General features: G+C 47.8%; 1 protein-coding gene across 4 annotated transcripts; it reads left to right on the plus strand.

Annotated features, from left to right (window-relative positions):
* Positions 1-1,383: 1,383 nt before the first annotated feature.
* On the plus strand, positions 1,384-18,128 carry TSKU (tsukushi, small leucine rich proteoglycan). Of its 4 annotated transcripts, none has more exons than XR_006162939.1 (3): positions 1,478-1,565; positions 3,939-4,021; positions 16,136-16,151. XR_006162939.1 is itself a non-coding variant. In XM_033053264.1 (2 exons), the coding sequence occupies exon 2, from the start codon at positions 16,143-16,145 to the stop codon at positions 17,199-17,201; it is 1,059 nt and encodes a 352-aa protein (XP_032909155.1). In that variant the 5' UTR covers positions 1,384-1,565; positions 16,136-16,142; the 3' UTR covers positions 17,202-18,128. The 4 variants fall into 4 exon arrangements, 1 of the variants encoding a protein (XP_032909155.1); XR_006162940.1 differs by lacking the exon at positions 1,478-1,565 and adding an exon at positions 1,813-2,307; XR_006162941.1 differs by lacking the exon at positions 1,478-1,565 and adding an exon at positions 2,601-3,425.
* Positions 18,129-20,381: the final 2,253 nt, after the last annotated feature.

The raw sequence follows: 20,381 nt of genomic DNA on the forward strand, positions 1-20,381 counted from the left end.
CCTGGAGAAGCCACACTCGGAAATGCGGAGGGTGGAGAGGAACAGCTGTGACACCTTCCTGATGCCCCCAGTACCCCCTGCCTTGAGCCCCAGGCCCCCTGACCACAGCTGTGTTTGTTGGCCAGGGAGGTCACCCAGCAAATGTTCATGCTGTGATGCTGTTGGAGAAAATAACTGAGCAGAACAAAAATAAACCAAACCCTTTTCATCACTTTCTCATCACAGAGATGCTAAATACAAATCTCAGTACCAGGCTTGCTTGGAGGTTGTGGTCTGAGCAAAACCTGATCATCAATATGGGGCAAGTGGGGTGTTTCAGTGCTAAAAGTAACCAACAGGAAGCCTGATTGCACTTCTTTAACTTAAACTTTTTTAAGTAACCACACATCGTGAGACCTGGCACAGGCCGGTAATATGCAAGAGGTGCAAGATGCTGAATATGAGAAGCTGCAGCCAGCCACAGGACATGTCCTCTGTGACTCACGGACCCCTGCAGTCCCTTTTGTCTTTTCCAATGTCATGGCACCATGACATGAGGCACTTGACACCCCGAGATAAGCTCAGTCAGTTTGAGCCTGGTGCTCAAATGCCCAGGTTGTTGGTTCAGTCCCTGTATGGGCAACTCACCTTAGAGCTGGACTTCCTTGTAATTTCCTTCCAGCTCAGAATATTCTGTCAATCTGTGACTTCTGATTCTCTTTCCAGTACCACCATCTTGACTAAAGCCACCACTGGGACACTGCATCTAATAGCCAAGAAATTCTGATGCAGGGCTGCTCATTCACAGCCCCAGGCACTGCCTATCCTCCAGTGATGGGGTTCAGACTCTCTGTTTCCCACACTGTGGATTAATATCTGGTTTTGTTTGGTTTGTCTTTTTTTTTTCCTTATTCTATTTCAAGGGTTGCATCATACAATTGGTAAGCCCCAGTCTCCTGCCTGCTCAAACATTGGTGCTGCCTCGTCCTACCTGCACCCTGGGGTGCTGGAACTGGCCTTGGCACTAAACGCCTGGAAAAATGAATTAAGGCGGTGCTCAGGGATAGATCTCACGTCTGTAAACACAGCCCTGCAGAGGTCAGGGTTGGAAAGAAGGTTGTGCTGGGTGTGATCCCCAAGAAAGCAAAGGAAAGACAAGGAATTTTAGCCAGGGGGGGATGCAAAGCAGCAGGAAGGGGGACTGTGTGTGCGTGCAAAGCTGGCTCGACACCTCCCCCCGCCTTTTCCCCTGTTAAGGGGGGTCTGCCAGCTCAGGAGTGGCACAGTCTAGCGCAAGTCCTGCCTCCTGCCTCCTTCCTCCTCCTCCTTCTCCTCGTTCTCCTCCTCCTCGTTCTCCTCCTCCTCCTCCTCCCAGATGTTCCCTTGTGTGCAGCCATCTGTTGAGCTCCCTCCTCCTGCGGGGAAGGGGGCAGCCAGCTTGCCCGGCCAGCTGCACGCCTTGGACGGGGCGGAGGAGGGAGAAGGAGGAGAGAAGAAGGGGACAGCCGGCCCCAAGCCCTGCTCTGCTGCCGGCTCCCGCTTCCCGCTGGGAACCGGCCCAGTGCTGGGGACCGACCCCGGCCCCGGTGAGTCCCTCCCTCTGCCGCCACCCCTCCCTGACCCCCGCATCCCCGACCTGGCCCCCACCCCTTCCCTGCGCCCTCCATCCCTCCCTGGCCCCTGCATGCCCTCTCTGCACCCCCGTCCAAACTTCCCCGGGTGTGCAGTGCCGTGGGGCTCATTTTCGGGGAGGGGGGAAGCTGTACCGCGATGGGCTGAGCCCTCCCTGCCGCCTCCCCGGGGATGCGCAGGGCCAGCCGGCGCTCCCGGCTGCGGAGCCCTCCCCAGCCTCGAGTGCGAAAACTTTTTGTGGTGCGATGAGTTTTTCCTCGCGACGGGGTTCAGCGGCCGGGGCTGCAGGGTAGGGGGAAGGACAGAGGTCTAGGGTGGAGATAAACTACTTTTTCCCCACCTCTGGTTTTTCCAGAGGGGGAACTCTGCGATGCGGTGGGTGTGTACGAGCCCCCAGCCCGGGTCCCCTCCCGGGATGAAGCGTCTCCAGCTGGAATCCCTTCTCTTCTCCTTCCCCCAGTGGAACGGTGGTTTGTAGAGGTCTCGGGATCGCCACGGCTGCAGAGTAATCCGAGCAGCAGCTGGAGGCTCCGCACCGCCTCCCGTGCCCGGCTTCGGGGCTTTGATTTCACACAGGGCTCCCTGTCTCCCCTCCTCTCCCTCCTCCTCCTCTCCGGGCCCTCCCCTCAACTCTCGGGAGCTTTTTGGTGGGATTCTGGTGCCGAGTGGCTCGCAGGGTATTGCAGTTTACTGAAGGTAAGGAGAGAAAGGAGAAGGAAAGGGAAGCTTAGAGGGGTCGGCTGGATGGGGTGAAGGTAGAAGGTGCAGAGAGGGGGTCCTTTTCCCCCGAGCTGCATTGATAAAGGCATGGCAAAAGCATTCCTGACTGGGAATTTCCCATCTGTAAGTGGATTAAGTTCACGGGGATGGTGTGTTTGGGAAAAGGGGAGAGGAAGCCGAGCAAGATTTATTCATTCTCTCATTGAAGAGGGAAGGAAAAAAAAAAAAAAAAAAAGCAAAAAAAAAAAAAAGCTGCTGGGTGTGATTTCTGAAGCCGGAGGTCAGAAAGCCCGGGGTTCCCCTGATAGTGCACACACCCTGTAAACTTTTAAGCAGAGCCCAGGAAACTTGTTATTAATGCTGCAGTCATTAAAAGGCGCAGCCCACGGCAGATTTATTAGCTCAGTAAACCACAACACGTGCCAGGCTCTCTGGAAACAAAAGGGTCTGTCAACTTTCCTCCTCTTGCTTGGGATTTGGGAAGGCTGGGAGCAGAGCGGTGGGGATGGAGCTGGTGGCTTTTGTCGCGGGGAAGTGGCATCGCCTCCCTTAGCCGAGGCTGGCCAGCGCGGTTCGTGAACGCGATTCCGTGGCAGCGAAGACGCTGGAGCACGGCTGCAAGGGAAGCACAGCGAGCCCTGCTGAGCTCACGGAGCTCGTCGCGGCAGCGGGACGAGCAGCCCCCGGCCTCCCGAATGGAAAGCTTTCCCCGTGTGCCTGCCATGATAAATCAGCTGCCGTTCGCCTGAATAACAGCATTCACTGAAGTTACAGTAGGAAACTTGTCTGGGTGGACACTGTGCCATTGCTCTGCGGAGAGCAGCCGGTGCCGATCGCGGTGTAGCGCTGAAATATCGCATTGATTGCCGCTCCAGAGCTCGGCTGGCAGCGCCGGGCTGTTGCAGCGGCGAGGAGCAGGGCGAACACCGGGAGAAGAGGCGCCGGCAAAGGCAGGGTTGGACCGGCTCGCCGATCTCTCCGGAACAAGAATCACGCTGGATGTGTTAGGTGCTGGAAGGACGGCAGGAAGCTGGCACGTCGTTGGGAGGATTTGCACTAAACTTGGCTGTGGGCTCGCTGTCGGCAGCCAGCGGGTCAGTGTGTGCCACCGCCCTGGCATCGTGGCCCAGGGGAGCCGGTCCCACCCCTGTCCCGGAGCACGGGGAGGTGCCTGCTCGGTGGCGGATTATAAATGGCCCGGCCGGGAGCTGCCACTGCCCTGCTCCAGAGGCGGCGGGTGCGCGGGGTGAGCGCTGGAGCGGGGCAGGCAGGAGCACGGGGGGCAGCGCCCAGGATTTTCCCTTGCGGCATCCTGGAGCAGGGCAGACGTCGCTGGTTTGTGAATGAATTTGAGCAGCTGCTGTCACAGGCACTGGGGAGCGGTAACAAAATGCCTGGAGGGAACGAGGACGTGACAGATATCCCAGGGGACATTAATTTCTGCAGGAAAGGCTGTAGAGTTGGGGTGAGGGTTTCCTGCACCCCTATTACTTACAACTTCGTGTGAGGAATAAACCAACATTGAATGGATGAGAGGAAATTGGGAGAAAAGGGAAAAAACATACAGAAGTTTATAGAGGGTTTTGTGAATTTTCTGTTTTATATAGGGAAAAGCATCCAGTGCTCCCCCAGCCACACAGTGAGCAGCAGTGCGTGTCAGCCCTGTGCAAGACCGAGCTGGGAATAAAAGGTGAGCCACCGTCTTCTGGAGGTTTAGAGTTTTCCCTCCATCCCTAACTGGTTTTTTTTATCCTCTTTCAGTCTCTCCTCCTTCCTCCTCCTTCTCCTCTTTTGTTAGCTGGCTGGTGGGGAGAAGCCGAGTCTGGAGGGTGGGATGAGACAAGGCATCCTTGTCCAGCAGCCCCCCGACCCCTGGCACCCCCGGGCTCTGCATGGTAGCCGCAGCACCGGCCGCCTTGGCAGGCTATCAAGAGAAACTTCCCAACACTGAGATGCTGAGGGTTGGGAAGAGATAAAGGCTGGCTTGAGCAAGCTGTTTCTTGTCTTAAAACTTGGCACCTAGACCTATCAAGGCAAATGTATGAATGGCTCAGCCATTCATTACAAGGAAATCTTGAGTTTTTAATTTTTATTGCAATTTTTATAATTTTTTTTCTTTTTAATTTCCTGGGAATTTCTATCATATTCATGGTGTGTAGCAGGGGGGAAGGAAATATATGCTCTGGGAATCACCCCGGCCTTCCCGTCTGCTTGCAGATACTGCAAAAGATTAAACCATCCTGGTTGCCTTAGCATGGGACATTCTTGAGTTGCATTAACCAGGCTGGAAATCTGTCAGAGCAGCAGCAAACTGGAAAAAAGCACTTTATCTTCACCATAGCAGACAGAGGGCCATGTGCTGTGTGTAATGTCTGAGTGCCAGCGTCTGTAGGGTTTATTTTCCTTCCCCTTTCTCCCTTCCTCATTCTTTTTTGCAGTCTGTGTCTGTGTGATGGTGACTCCTTTCCCCTTATTCTTGCCAGCAGCTCAAACCCAGGGGTGGGGAGAGAAATAAAAAAATAGTTTGGGTTGGACCTTAAAGATCATCCAGTTTCAACACCCTGGCTATGGGCAGGGATACTTTCCACTAGATCAGCTTATTCAAAGCCCTGTCCAAGCTGGCCTTGAACACTTTCAGGGATGGGGACTGTATTTTCAAGGAATTCTTTTTTTTTTTTTTTTACTTTGAATAAGATAATCATTCTCAGGAAAAATTGAGACTCAAACTCCTGTTGTGACTGATGGGACAAACCAGATGTGATTCCTCAACCCCATCATGTCTGAGGTGACACATGTGCATGGGTCTTGTGTCCCCTGTCTCCAGGTGGGATAGGACATGTCCCTGACTCCAAAAGTGTCTTTTTTCCTTCCATCCTTGAGAATCATATGTTTGTAGAAGTTGGCATGGTGAGGCCAAACTTCATGGAGCAGGATGGGGGAGATCCTTTCTGCAAAGGATTTCAATCCTACTGCAAAAGTTCAGCTTGTATCTGTCTAGGACCAAAGTATTGCAACCTCTTGCAAGCGATCTCCAATTCAAGGAATTATAGGATCATAGGGTAACTGAACCTGGGCAGTCTCATCCATCCCCTTCCTTCTCTCCTGGCCTGGCTGCCCATTTTGCAGAGGGCAAAGCAGGGCTGCTGATCCTAGAATGTCCAGGAAGGCAGGAGCTGGACACAGTGCCAAGGGCAGTGGTAACATTTGGCTGGACCAGTTACAGCAGTGGCAGTGTTGGCTGGGAACTTCTGTGTGGGGTGAGACTCACAGGCCTTTTGCTCCCTTCCCAGTTTAACTTGTGGGAATTAAACCTGGGTATGGTACCCTCATCCCCACACAGGAGTGAAAACCTCTCAGGACTAGTGCTAGTCATCCTGGAGAATCCCAGGCCAAGGAGGGGAGGAAAAGAGTTGAGGAGATACTGCACATCATGGGGTAATGAAGCATCATCTGCAGTGGGAATCATGGTGAGGATGACACACTACTGGTAAACTCTTTATTAGGTCTACCTACGTCCCTTCCCCTCCCTAGATTCCCCCCTCTCAAACTTTGTAGGAGACCCATTGGGTCTAGTAATGTCCCACATGCTTCACTGGGGTGGGGGCAGCTCCTGAAGCCCCAGCTGATGCTCTATCAAGCAGTTTCACTGGCATTCATTGTTTGCAGCATCATGAAGCAAGAATTATTGGAGGGAGGGGCAAAGAAAGACCATGAGGGGAATGAGATAGGAGCCTCCAGCTGTGCTGTTTGCAACAATAATGGTCAGGATTGTATTTATTATCTCCTCAGTGGAGGGTCTGCAGCTGCACGCTGAGAGCCACAGACAGCAAAGGGGCCTGGAGATTACTGTGCATGGAAAAAAAAAAACAACCACAAAAATAAATGAAAAGCCCACAAAGAATCCCTGGGCCAGCTGGAGCAGTGCCAAGGGGAACCCAACTTAACTCCCAGTCTCCTCGTGTTGCCCTTCTTCACTGAAGTCAGCAGCCCCGCAGGGCTGTTAGGAGAGGGGGGATTGGCAGCTGCTGCCTTTCAGAGAGCTAAAGCTGCATGGGGTCCTCTTAAAATCCTTCTGCCAGGGCTGAAGGCATTGCCCAGTCAGGTTGAATTTCTTTTCCCTCTACTTTCTCATGATTTTTCCAGTGCTGGCTGCACCATGACAAAGGCATGCTGTTGGAGGCAATATTTGGACCTGATCTGCAGCCACTTCTGCTGTAATGGATTAAATTCTCTTAGAGATCTTTTCCAGCCTTAATGATTCTATGATTCAAGGAGAAAAAGATGGAAAGCTATTAGAGATACAAGATGATTAGGCTGTGATGAGTTGTTTGCTCTTGGTGGGATGTGTCTCACCGGGAAGAGCAGAGGCATCACCCTAGGAGGTACCACATTCTCCTCCCTCCTCTCTCTTGTTTCCTTCCCCCTGCCTAGCCCAACTTCTCTGGGGAACCCATCCATGTCTAACCATGCAGCATGGTCTCTCTGCAGCTCAGGCCAGCCCTCTGGGGTGGCTGGAAGCAATCCAGATCAGGGATGTAGGGTACATCCATAGGCATTGCACCTTTCTCTCATTGACCAGAGAGCTGCTGGTGGGTCCTTGCAACCTGCAGTTCCCTGGCATGGGACATGGTACATGCAATCCCAGGGATGTGCAGGGCATGTGGCATTTCCCAGCTGGGCACAGAGATGTGGCTGATCAGCTTTTCTAACAGAAACCACGAAGTATCCCTTGTGGGTAGGAGGTTTCCTCTCCCCATGCTGCACCTCTTAACATTCCTTGCTGGCATATGGTGTTCATCCTGGAGTGCATTCCTCTGGAATTATATCATGTCTCTGGGAGCTGGAGTGCAGTGAAAAAGTATCATCATAGCAGGAGCCAGTGCAGGAACTGTCTGGGGTTGGCTGTCAGGTGTGCATCGCCAAGGGCTGAGGCTCCAGGAGAAGCTTTCTGGGATCATTTTTGCTTTCATTAATTGACTAGTTAAGAGAGAAGGAGGGTTTAATCCTCTCAAGGTTACTGCTGTGGTTTGGGTAAAGCCTGGGTACTCGCAGGCTCCCTTCTTACCTCGCAGGGAGTTTCGGGCACTGGAGGTGATGGGGCAGGTAGCTTCACCAGGTCTTTCTACAGCAAAATGCACTAGGACTGGCATAAAACTGTGTAAACCTCCCTTTGGCTATGAAGCACTGTGTTGAAGGGCTGGTCTGTTCCTGAGTTTGTGCCAAAATAACGGAGACCTCCCATTCTGGGACATGTCGCTATGATAAAAATTCTATTCGGGCTGAGTTAGAGATCGTTAAGAAAATATTTGTGTTCCTGGCAGAGATGAAATCTCCCTTATACTCAGTGAGTGCCAGGATAGTGAGGCCTCCTGCTCCTGGAAATGCTCACAGTTAACAAGCAGAGCAGGGAGGATGAGAAATGGCAATTATTAGGGGTAAAAGAATTCGAGGTCATGCAGGAAGTGATTCTAGAGCAGGAAAATGTCCTGAGCTCTTACATTCCTTGCAGGCACCTGTTTGACTGATTCCATGCATCCCAGGCTGCTGGGAACCAGTTAAGGCTGCCCAAGCTCCCAGTTTGAGTGGTTCTGCAGCTGGAATAGCCAGGAGGCAATGGTGGGGCTGGGATGCTTACATCCTGTCTGCTCCCAGAAAACCCTGTGAATTCCTCCTGTTGCTACACCACTATAACACCTGCCTTTCCCTGCCCCCAGCCACTCAGGAGGCCTGGCAAGCAATTTCCTTTTGGGAATGCCCCCTCTGGGCACAAGTACAGCTTGACTTGAGGCTGGAGAGCAAAATTGCTTTCAAGAGCCGCAGGAGACTAATTCCTCCACCTGGAAATAAACTGCTATTAAGCTGACAGCTTTCTGGGCTGAGCAGAGGAGCAGGAATTTTGTGCAAATCCTGATGCCACAGTGATTTAATTCCTGATTTTCCTGTGCTGGATGTGGCACCAACATTTTCCCACTTGTGGAAAAATTGCGTGTAGATGGACTGCTCTTCCCTCACAAAATGCATATTTTTCAAGGCATAAAGCTTTTAGTGTGGCAGGAATTCAGCCATGGATGTCAATGAGCTGGAAGTCACTGTATGGGCTGGTAGACTTGCCTGCACATGTTTTCCCTTTGTCAGATCCGAAAATACACCACCCTGCACCCTGATTTCCTCCTCCAGGGAGAATGAGGGATGCCTGAAGGGGAAGATTGCACAAGTGGAATAAAATACTAGCTGTTTAAGCACTAGGATGATAAATTATCTGTGGCCTCTTGCAAAGCAGATGGGAATTGTGGCATTAACAGTTGTAACAAAGTTTCTTTTAATAGGTCTTTCCATTTCTTTATTAAATAAAGGATTTTATTTTTTCATTATAAAGATAGAACAGAGATTTTCAGCCAAGCAAGCATTTCAGTGCCTTTTCCCAAGTAATAAGCAATAGGACAAGAGGAAACAGCTTCAAGTTGCACTAGGGGATGTTTATATTGCAAATTAGGGAAAAATTCTTCACCAAAAAGGTTGTCAAGCATTGAGCTGCCCAGGGAAATGTTTGAGCCACCATCCCTGGAGATATTTAAAAACTGTGCAGATGTGGCACTTAGGGACATGGTTTAGTGGTGGGTTTGGCAGTGCTGGGTTAACAGCTGGATTCAATGATATTCGAGGTCTTTCCAAACCTAAATGATTCTATATTTGAAAACAGATCCATGGTGTGGAGCTGTAGGGTTTGGAGATACTGGGTTCCCCACAGATCAATCCCACACATCTTCTCTGCAGCCCATGTGGTAGACTGAGGGGTTGCTTGGCTTTGTCTTTGGGGTTCTGAAATGCTTTTGATGTTTTTGATGCTTAATTTATCTTTGTCTTTGCTAATTTTATCTATCCTATCCCTGTAACATCTCCAAAAATCTCCCTAAAGAATGGAGAATGTGGTTGGATGCTGGAAAGTCTTTGCAGTTTTGGTTCAGAAATTTCTGTCCCGAGAGGAGAAAAGCAAATGGAAATATCCAAGATGGAAAAATATGGAATGGTATCTTGTTTTTTGTTCTTTGCCCCTTCTGGCTGTCCACAACCTTTATTCCATGGGGTTTGGTGAGATTCAAGTCTTGCAAAGACAGACTTGATGCAGAGCAGTGGGGTTCTTGTCCAGATCAGCAAGTAGCATCTTGTCTTTGTTTATGCAGTTTCTCCACTCCTCACTGGTTTCCACTTGAACATCAAGCTGTTGACTTTAACTCTTTGAATGTGACTGTCCAGCCAATTCCTTATCCACTGAGTCATCCAACCATCAAGTCCATGTTTCTCCGTAGAGATTAAGATGTTGTGTGGATCAGTGTCAAATGCTTTGCACAAATCCAGGTAGATAATGTCAGTCGCTCTTCCCTCATCCACCAACACTGTAACTGTGTCACAGAAAGCCATGAAATCTAGCAGGATGTGGTCCTTGGTGTAGTCATGTTGGCTGTCACCAACCACCTCCTTATTTTCCATGTGTCGTAGCAAAGTTTCCATGAGGATCTGCTCCATGATCTTGCCAGGCAAAATAATTAAAGCATAAAGGAATTCATAGTGAAATATTTTCTTTTTATCTTATTGCATTCATTGCATTTCATTCTGATTTTTCCCAGGGAGCAGGAACACGGAGCAAAAAGTGTTCAGGCACCTGCAGGATGCCTTTTCACTCCTGCTCGAGCCCTTGGTGTCTCTCTTTACATTAAATCATAAGGGCTAAAGTCACCACCCGAGTGACTGAGCCTTCCCTCGTCCTAATGCATGCACTGGTGAGGCAAATTGGGTTGCAAATCCCTGTCTTTATATTCTATTGGAAAACTGGGGATAGCTCTGCTGTTCTATACAGCTTTGCAAGTGCCACTGATAAAACCATCAGTGTGAAGTGAAGAGTGATAACTTATCCTCTAAAGTGACTTGTGCAATATCTCCTGATGGAGACCTCCGTGAAATCAAGTGCAATTTGGAAGAGCCAAGGGACTGATTCTCATCCTGCTGAGAGAGTTACACCTAGGGTAACTCCACTGAACTCTCTCAAACCCATCTAACAAATGCAGGATCAAACATAAAAACCAGGTACCTCTTGGATTCCCATTAGCTCTCCTCTCCCTAAATCCCGGAAGTCTCAAACACTGAGTATAAAAACAGGACTGCTTGCAAAGTGTCTCCCAAACCAACAAACAATAAAATAGAACAAGCGGGTCAGCAAACACTGTTCCCATTTACACCAACATTTTTTGCTGAGGTTTAATAATATTTATCGAGAGCTCTTTGCAGCATTTGTGTGGGGAACACTTCTGCAGAAGAGCTGGTCTGAAGCAGGCAAAGCAAAAGCCTGAATGACCTTTACTTTCAATAGATTTGCACGAAAAAAACCCAACAGCAAAAAAAAGAGTAACCTTGTCAGCAGCAGACTCTTTATTATGGGAGGGGTGTGTGTCTGCAGCAAGGGTTTAATGGTCTCTGGCTGTAGGCTGGTTTGAGCTAGTTTTGCTGCCTGCTCAAATTGGCATATGGGATCAGGAGACCCGACCGTGATTGCATCTATGGCGTCATTTGGGCTCAGCCGGGAGAGTCCACCCTGGAAAAGTGTAGCTGCTGCTAGTGCTGCACTTTAGTCGGTAATTATTCTAATTTTACAGAATAATTAACGGGTGGAGAAGCGGGGGAAAGGTCTCTTATGCAATTTTGTTGTTGAGAAGCAACTCTGGAGCATTCTGGTGCTCTGGAGCTTCTGTCCCAGCTGTCACTTAGTCTTCAATATATTTAAAAAGAAAAAGAGCCAACTTTATTTTTTTTTTTCCCTTCTGTCTGGAGGATTTATGGCCTCTATCATAACCTATGCACTTGTTTCACTTTCCAATAACGTTTGTTTTCCCCTGACCCCAATTAGTGCAGGCAGCCAAGTGGGCCTGGTGAGCTTTGCTATAAAGACTTTGTTTATTTCTTTACCAGGCTGATAAAAGAGACAGAAGACATTCTCAAAATTTTCCTCCTGAAATATTGTTGCCAATCCAACTCTTCTGTCCTTTGCTAGAACAACAACTATATTAGGGACAGAGTGACTTCAGCTCTTCTTTTTTACCTTTTTTTCTTTGAAATTTGCTCTATTTGCTGCTAATCCAGAATTAATATTGGCAGTAAATCTGGAAATTACCAGGATCTGTCCACCATGCCTTACAGATTCATGTCATATCTGATCTGGTCTAGTTTTGGGCTGCTGTAGAAAAAAATAGATTCTGTTTTCCCGACTCCTGTGTGAGAGCCGGTAACCCTGTGGATGGTCACCTGAATTTGTTGGAAAACTGGCCCAAAAAAGCGGAAAGAGGAAGATCAGAGGGGCTTCATCCCCCACGGAGCAATTTTTTTCTCTTTGCCCCACCATAGAGACAACCTGGTGTTTTGGGGTTTTTTCACACTCCTTACCCCTGTGCCTCAAGCTTCATTGGGTGAATTTGGGTCTTTAGCTGCAGCCCAGATGCATTTCAGACAATACTTTGTTCAGAGGCATGTTGAGGGAGGCTGAGGGAATGAAGAATGGGGCAGCTGATTCCTGACTCCATCAAACAGCAAACTTTAAAACACCTCCCCTTGCATTATTTCTTTAATTAGTCATTGATGCTTTGCTATGGGGAATTCCAGCTTGGTGGTTGCCAGGGCAACTGGAGGTAGCCACAGTAGCATCCTCTTAATATCTGCATTCCCAAAGAGGGGGACCAGTCCCCAGGCAATAGGCTTTCATCCAGGGAGGGATGTGTCAGCTGATCTGCCTAATGAGAAAAGGCTTCAAGGGAGAGTAGAAGGAAGAAATCAAGTGCAGTGAGAAGCGTGAATTTGCAACAACACCATAATAAAGCTTTCCTCTCTCCCAGCTCACCTCCTGACCATCATCTGAGGCCTGACATTCCTCTGCAATCTGCTTTTAATGTTGGGGGCTTTTTGGCTGGGAAATCTCAGTGTGAGTCTTCTGTGTGCATCCTGCCACACAGCATTGCAATAGATGAGCATAGAAGGATGAAGGCATAAAGGCATTTACAGGCTGAGGGAGAGATCTGGGATCTGAGGGGAAGGCTGGCATCCTGCTAGGAACTTGGTTCAACACTGGCTCCATTAACCACCACTTAGAGTTGTCTCAGAATATTTGCCCTGCAGAAAGGATGAGAAAGATAGGAACACCAGAGCCCTACAGTCACTACAGGCACCTGAAATGTGGGGGAAGATCTTGCATCCCCAGCAGCTCCTATTGCAATCAGTGGATATAAAAAGACCCCCTAGAGCTGTCAGATGCCCAAAACTTAGCACTGGGATCTCTCCATACCTCAATAGCCATAGAAATGAAGAGGACATGGCTAATCAAACTGCAGGGTAGGCTGCTTTCTCCCAGTGACTTTCCCCTCACTATCCGAAGTGATGATGCTGGTGGTTTCTTGTCCATGGTGTTTCCCTAGGTGAAGCTCCCCAGTGCTGCAAGAGGACAACTCCTCTTCCTTTTACAAGGGGACACCTTGGCTTCCTGCCTTTATCAACAAAGCAGCTTGTGGGCAGCAATCCAAAGGCATTTTGGTGCAGTTTCAAATACACACTGTACACAGAACTGTAAATGCCTGCGGTGTGTTTCTTTCCCCATTTCAAAGAGAGCTATTGATTGTTCCACACAATAATAAAACATGCCTGTACCTGACTAAGCTCTTTGCCAATTATCTGGCAATGGATGAATCTCTTTCTTGTGCTGGAAGATCACCAGTAACTTTATTTCTCCTATCTTTTATCAGAGCTATTAACCAAGTGGCATGTTGGCCTATGATGCTCCATGCTGCTCCATTACGGAGTTTCTAACTGGTACTAATGGATTGTATTCCGTCTGCCAAGCAATTGCAGAGCCAGTAAGGGAGAATTTGTGGCAGTGATGTGAGGAGGGAAGAGGCAATAGATGCTGTGCAAATACTTCAGCTGAGCTTTGTGTACTGCATTTCAGCTGTGTAATGTTTTGTCTTTACTACTGGCTGAAGTGATGGATGTTGCAGTGAGAGTCTGCCTGCTTCTGGCAATTATTTTTGAGGCTGATGAGGAGGGGAATTCCCATGTCAAAAGGGTTGAGCAGCTGCATATCAAAGCCCAGCACTGGTTTTCAATCTTCTCTCAATTCATAGAATAGCTAGGGTTGGAATAGACCCTTTAAGGCCACCCACTCCAACTCCCCACAATAATCAGGAACATCTTCAGCTAGTCCAGATTGCTCAGAGCCCCATCCAACTGGGACTTGAATGTGCCAGTGTTTTGCCACATTCATCATAGAAGACTTTTTCCTTAAATCTAGTCTGAATCACCCCTCTTTTAGTTTGAAACCATTATCATTTGTCCTATTGCTACAAGCCCTAATAAAAGCCTATTCCCAGTTAAATTAGGGCTTTGGATTTTGTCCTCTTACTTTTGTATATACGCCCCAGAAGGAGCCAATGAAGGCTTTAGCAGTGTTCAGAAAGAAAGATTTCACACTGGTGTGTCTTTGGACTTCCTGGTGTATGAGCCAGCTCCCACCAGAGCTAAAACAATTCTATGAGGAAATGAGCTGCACTTTCGAAGAAGTTGTGAGGTCCTTTCCATATAGAGACATAAAGTGGGAACAGCCACTGGGTAGAATTTGGGAGAAGAAATACCAGTAGCCTGGGCTGATTCCAATGAAGGTACTTCCTTTCCTGTGCGTGAAATACTTAACATTTGAGGTTTTGCAGTTTTAGTTTACAAGGAGTTCCCCACTGCCGTAACTTCCCTTGGTAATAAAACATTTCAGTGCAATCCAAATGCAGCTTCATGAAAAAACAAAAATAGTAGTATGTATTTTAGGAGGGACAGCAGAAGGCAGCAAGCTGTGTCTGTCTGTACAGAACCAGGAGGGATCAGCCTTGATGTCATAAGGAAAGGGATATCTGGAAAAGTGTCTGCAGAGAAGAGCCCAACTCCTTATGTCCTCTCTGCATACATATGTGTTTTCTCAAGAAACAGTTGAGATGGGCTGAGGCTGGGGCTCATCTTACCAATTTTCTGTTGTTTCTATGGAATAAAGGACCCCAAAGGATTACAAGCTGGCCTTCAGCAATGGTTTAGTTGCAAGCAACTTGGCCAGAGTCCCAATCTCTGTTCTCTATTTGCAGGAGGTCTGGGAGACACTGCCATACAACTCACATCAATGATCAGGATGGTATTTTTGCAACATTTTACCCCTTTGCACTTTTTTTGCACATTGGCAAGTAGTCCCCAGTCTGTCTCCTGGGAATGAGAGCAGGGCCAAGAAAACCATGCTAAAAAGGAAGAGAAACTGATGGCAAGAGGTGGGTGAGGGGAGATGAAGTGTGAATTTCTAGGAAATGGTCTTGGGAAGGTGCAAGGACTGTGAGGAAGGAATCTCAGCCAGATCAAAGGGTGTGTGGAAAAGATGATACTGCAAGGAAGTTAATGAAGTGCTTTTAAACAGAGACCAGGGAGGCTGAGGTGGGGATGGGAGCATTCATTTAAAGGGATTTCTTTTACTTTTTTTCTTATTAAATGAGCAGTTGGTACATGAGTGTCTCTTTATGGCCAGCAGCATAGCCAGTGAGAAATGCTGATGGATCTGCTTGTCTGGTTTGGTGTGATTTTTTGTTTCTGGCCTTCTGAAGACCTTGTTTGTAAGGCATGAGGAGTCATCACCCATGACTGCAATAGGAACCAGTGAGGATAGTCCTTACTGCCTCTGCTGGCCTGCAGGATGCTGCCATGCTCCTATGTACCTCTCCAGAGACACAGAGCTAAAGATTCTTTTGCCTGTCTCTTGAAACCATGCAGCTGTTGTTGCCCACTGTAGCATGGGTGAGTTGCTAGGATGTCACCTGAAGAGGTTCAGCAGAGCTGGAGAAAGCAGATCAGTTCTCTGCCTCTCTTGTGTGAGATGATGGAGAGAAAGAAATGTTTTGGAGGGAGAAGAGTCAAAACCAAAACAGTAGAAAGAACTCCTGCTTACTGGCATTGTTAATCAAAGACAATACTTTATGCAACTTGTCTCTTTCCACTGTGCAAGGGGGCAGAGCCCACCACAGCAAAGGCTGGGTTAGACTGAACAAGCCTTGGTCCCTTTGCTCTGCTTGGAGCTGCCACTAGGTCAAGGAGGGTTGTTTTTAGCCAACTAACAAAAATCCAAACTTCTAAAATTTGCATCTGAAGTCCAAGGAAGGGAGATGTGGAGCCCATTTGGGCAGTAAAGGGCTCGCCTTTTCAGATGTTAATCCTGGATGTTGTTTTGAGGAAATCTGAAATTAATTTTGGTTTCTCATCTCTCAATAAGGCCTTTAGACACCTAAGGCTCCCACAGCCTAAATGATTTCTCCAACCTGTCACTGCAGGGTCTTGAAGTCAGTGGTCCCATATCTCACCAGGATGCCTTGGCATAAGACCTCTGTGCGCTGAAGCTTGCCAGGTTGTAAAATGACTCAGTGTTCGAGCTGCCACATGGTCCAGTCAAGAGCAGATATGTTTGATAGATCATGCTTTAAGGCAGCCTACAGCTCATTTCCAATTTTGTCTTAATTTGGTTATGTGTGTAATAACTGCTGACCCAATTTTTTTCTCCTTTAAGTTCCCACTGGGGTTCATAACATGAGAGAAAAAGTCTTTGGGATATCCATGCTATTTAAGGGTATGCTTAATCTCTCCCTTTGTAAAGAGAAAGGAAAGGACAAGACTGCATAAGTCAAACAGTTACACATCCTTCATAAAGTAATTTCTACAGTAATTAAATCTGCTTTTCTGTTGTCTTATTTTCCAGGAGAACAATGCATTTCCTGGCCTGGTTCAATTTGCTGCTTCTCCTTCCTTGTTTTGGTACCACAAAAACTTGCTTCCCTGGCTGCCACTGCGAAGTGGAAACCTTTGGTCTCTTTGACAGCTTTAGCTTGACCAAGGTGGACTGCAGTGGAATAGGCTCACACATTGTTCCTGTCCCAATCCCTCTGGATACCTCCTACTTGGATCTATCATCAAACAAACTGGAAACAATAAATGAATCAATGCTTACTGGCCCTGGATACACCACCCTGGTGAGTCTTGACCTGAGCTACAACAAAATTGCCAAGATTTCCTCCACAACATTCTCCAGACTTCGGTACCTGGAGTCCTTGGATCTCAGTCATAACTCTCTGGAAGTCCTTCCAGAGGACTGTTTCTCCAGTTCTCCTCTAAGTGATATAGATTTGAGCAATAACAAACTTTTGGATGTAGCTATGGACATTTTTGCTTCAAAAGGTCAAGGCAAATCCCTGAATGTGGATCTATCCAATAACATGCTCAGCACAATTACAAGGCACCATGAAAAGAGCATTCCCAACATCCAGAACTTAAATCTTTCTGGAAACAGGCTAACATCTGTACCAAACCTTCAAGGCATTCCTCTCCGATATTTAAATCTTGATGGAAACCCTCTGGTTAAGATTGAGAAAGGAGACTTCAAGGGGCTGAAAGACTTGATTCATTTATCTCTCAGTGGCCTGCATGGCTTTAGAGAGTTATCTCCTCATAGCTTCAAGGAACTCCAAGCCCTCCAGGTTCTGGATTTATCCAACAATCCCAACCTGAAGTCGCTGACGTCTGAAGTTATCTTTGGTCTGAACTCCCTGCAAGAGCTCAACCTCTCTGGGACAGGCATATCATCCTTGCCAAAGACTTTGCTGAAATACCTGCCTTCCATCAAAAGCATCACCTTAGGGAAGGACATACAGTGTCTTAAGACCATCAAAGAAGGACAGTACCACCGACAAATTGGGCTGACCAAAAAAGAAGTCCTCAGTTGCTATGACAGCAATGGATCCGTAGCAGCAGCACCTTATGTTTCATGATGAAAGCTGGGGAGAAGAAGGGGTGGGGCAGGGAGGGTGAGGGGCTTGGGACTTGTACAGGTGTCGGACTGAGATGGCTTGCAGTGTGCCTTTTGTAAAACTGTCAATAATTTATATATTTGTATTTGCCAATAGTTGATTGTTTGTGGATTTTATAAACTCTCGAATCTCAGCCCGCGTTATCTGCAGGCTCCAGATTTTACCCGGTGCATTGAGGTCCTCACTCATCCCATTGGCTCAAGAGCAGTGGTGCTGGATGACGATGTGGGGACAAGTCGCTCTGCAGGTCCCAGAGCAGAAGTCAGTCTGGAGCAAACCCTTCGTGCCTCAGACGTGTTTATAGGAGCAAAGCTTCATCTCTGCAGAGCACACACCAAAATGTACAGCTCTGCAGCTGCTTGCCTACAAACCCATGCATCATCCTTCTTTTAATTATTACTCCCAAAAATGTGCCTTCTGGATGTTGCCTTCATTAGCAGCACCCTGTTTTCTGTCATGCACTTTCAGTCTTGAAGAAACATTTCCAGACAAACCTGAATACAGGGTGCACCTGATGTGCTGGGTTTTACATGTAATTTGCATAGGTGTGCAATGAACACAAAGTCGAGACATTTTCCCACCAGTTTCTCCTTGTTTTCCCACCTTTTCATGTCTGATTAACTTAGGTCCAGCTTTGGTAACCTCCTGTCTTTTTAACCCCAGTGAGCCATTGGTCAGAGATGATGTGCAGCAGAGGAAGGGAAGCACAGGGGTCTGCTAACAGCCACATCTCACCCATGAACTAGCCTTCAGTGAGGGAGGGTGCAAAGGGAAGAGATCGTGTAGCTTAGCTCAGAAAACAAGAAATGGAAAATAATCCCTCCTCCCTTTCTGGGGAAGCTTGGAAGGAAACTTTGACAGGGATTCTTTCTTGATGACCTTATCAAACCAAGACACAGTCCTAGAGGATATGAGAGTAAGTTGTTTCCAGGCTGACATTCCCCATCAGAACACAACATCTGCAGCTCATCTGGGCATATGTGAGGCAACTTGCAGTGCCAAAACACTTCTGAGAACATGCCAGGGGAAGAATTAACACTGATGCTTGTGGCCCTGCAGCACTTTGCTTATCGGAGAAAAGATCTTTGGGTTTTTTTCCAGAGTTGTGGCTTTTCTTTCTCTCACACAGCTCCTTGGTTGCCAAATGAATCTGATAAACTGAAATCTGATAAAAAGCCCGCTCCTCAAAATTTTATGCATTTTTTCCTCTCCACTGCCAAAATGCTGGCAAAGGGGAACCCCTCTGGACCCTCTTTTTCTCCAGCCTAGGAGGAGGTGGGAGAAAGCAGCACAACATGTGAACATGTGCCACATGTGAAGCCTTCAACTTGCTTATAGGAGCAATGGAGGTGACTGCTGAGGTCTGGCATGCTCTGCCTGGCGGGATGGGATGTTATGGATGGCGGTCCTGCCCTGATCTGCAGTTTAGTCTCTAAACCCAGCCCTGCATAGGGGCCACCTTCAATGCTTGGTTTAGGGAGATCCATGGAAAGGTGGTGCAGATAAAAACTCATTCACAACTGTCCTTGGGAGTGTTGGAAGAAGCTCAGGTTTTGTCATCATACCCCCAAAAGTCTTGGAAAGGGAAAATCCTGTTACCAAACCCACTGCCTCCGTAAAAGTCAGAGTCAACACCTGACTTTGGATACTGAAATTTGGTACTGAAATACTCCCACATTTCCATCTATCTCCATTTCAATAATTTGTTTGGGTAGCTTAGGGTGGGATTTTTACCCCTTCCTTCAGTTTTGGGGATCCTTCCCCTTTGCTGAGCCTTTCTGACATTTGACCAGACTTCACAGTCGCAGGAAACATGTTGGTTTTCTTAAAAAGGCAATGGGGCTGCCTATGGGCAGAGATCTGGAGGGGAGCAGAAACAAACTGCAGTGCAAGACAGGAGCAGTTTGTGAGGAAAGGTGTGGGGGTTTTACTGGATCTTGCCTTTTTAAGAGAATTATTTTCTGCTGGCAGAAAATACATTTTTTTAAAAGAAAGCTGTTTACTTTTTTAAGCCTGTACATAGATGAAACACTATGGTTATCACCTACTGTCAAAGTTACTGTCTTTGCAGCACTGTGGTAAATTTAAAACCCAATGTGACAATCCAATTGAAGACTGCAAGATTTCCTTGTGTAATCTCACGCTAGCTGCTAGCTAAACTAGTCTTAGCAAAAGCTGGCAAATACTGTTGCTGTGTTTGTTTTTTTAAAGAACCTCTGCAGCATTGTAAGGCTTTGTGATTACTCACAACATAATAAAGTGATTTGGAGGAGAATAAACCTCACATCCCCCAGATTTATTGCTTTAGTGCTGAGAGGGTGGCAGCTGTCGCTGGGTCTGAAGTGCAGCACAGCTTCTCTCCTTGCTCTGCTGATCCCCACCGCCCTCATGGGTGCTGCATCTCCAAACTGGGGGCAGGATTTGTCCCACAGTGCCTGGCTCACTGTGCTCTTCAGGGATGGAGAGGCTTGAGAGCTTCTCTGGTTGACTTGCAGAAAATTAGGAACACGTGGCAGTGAAGCAGCAGAGAGCGTGTGGTGCAAATTCCCTTCTCCACGACCTGCTCCAAAGCTTGTGGAGCAGGTGGAGATCTCTTCATGAATTTGACCAATCTGGGACATGGTCTGCTAGTGTTGCAAGGCTGGATTTGCAGCAGGTGCGGTGATGTGGGGACACACCACAATACCGGGGAAGTGTTCAAGAACATGTAGATGTGGTGTTTAGGGAGACAGTTTAAGGTGGACTTAGCAGTGCTGGGCTAAGGGTTCAACTTCATGATCTTAGAGGTCCTTTCCATCCCTAAGGATTCTATGATTCTGTGGGGGTGGAAGGGAGCAAAGGGGTGCAGAAGTGATGCCACAGCACAGGAAGCTGAAAACTGCCAGACCACAGAGCTCCTGGCTGTGAGGCACACGCAATCCAGTCTCAGCACCCTCCTCTTCAGAGCTGGGGCTGCTGCACAGAGGGCTAAGACCACGCAGAGCCATTGCACCTGAAGAATAAATAGAAGCCTCTCTGGAGGGGGTCTTCCTGCTCTTAAATAGCAACTTTAAATGCTTCTTGGTGCTGTGTATAAAAGTGATGCAATCAGAAACCCAGTGAGGAAACTGCTTCTGGGAAGTTGTAATGTTCCTGTTCCTC

This window comes from Catharus ustulatus, chromosome 2, assembly GCF_009819885.2.
Source record: "Catharus ustulatus isolate bCatUst1 chromosome 2, bCatUst1.pri.v2, whole genome shotgun sequence".
In the NCBI taxonomy this organism is placed as follows: domain Eukaryota; kingdom Metazoa; phylum Chordata; class Aves; order Passeriformes; family Turdidae; genus Catharus; species Catharus ustulatus.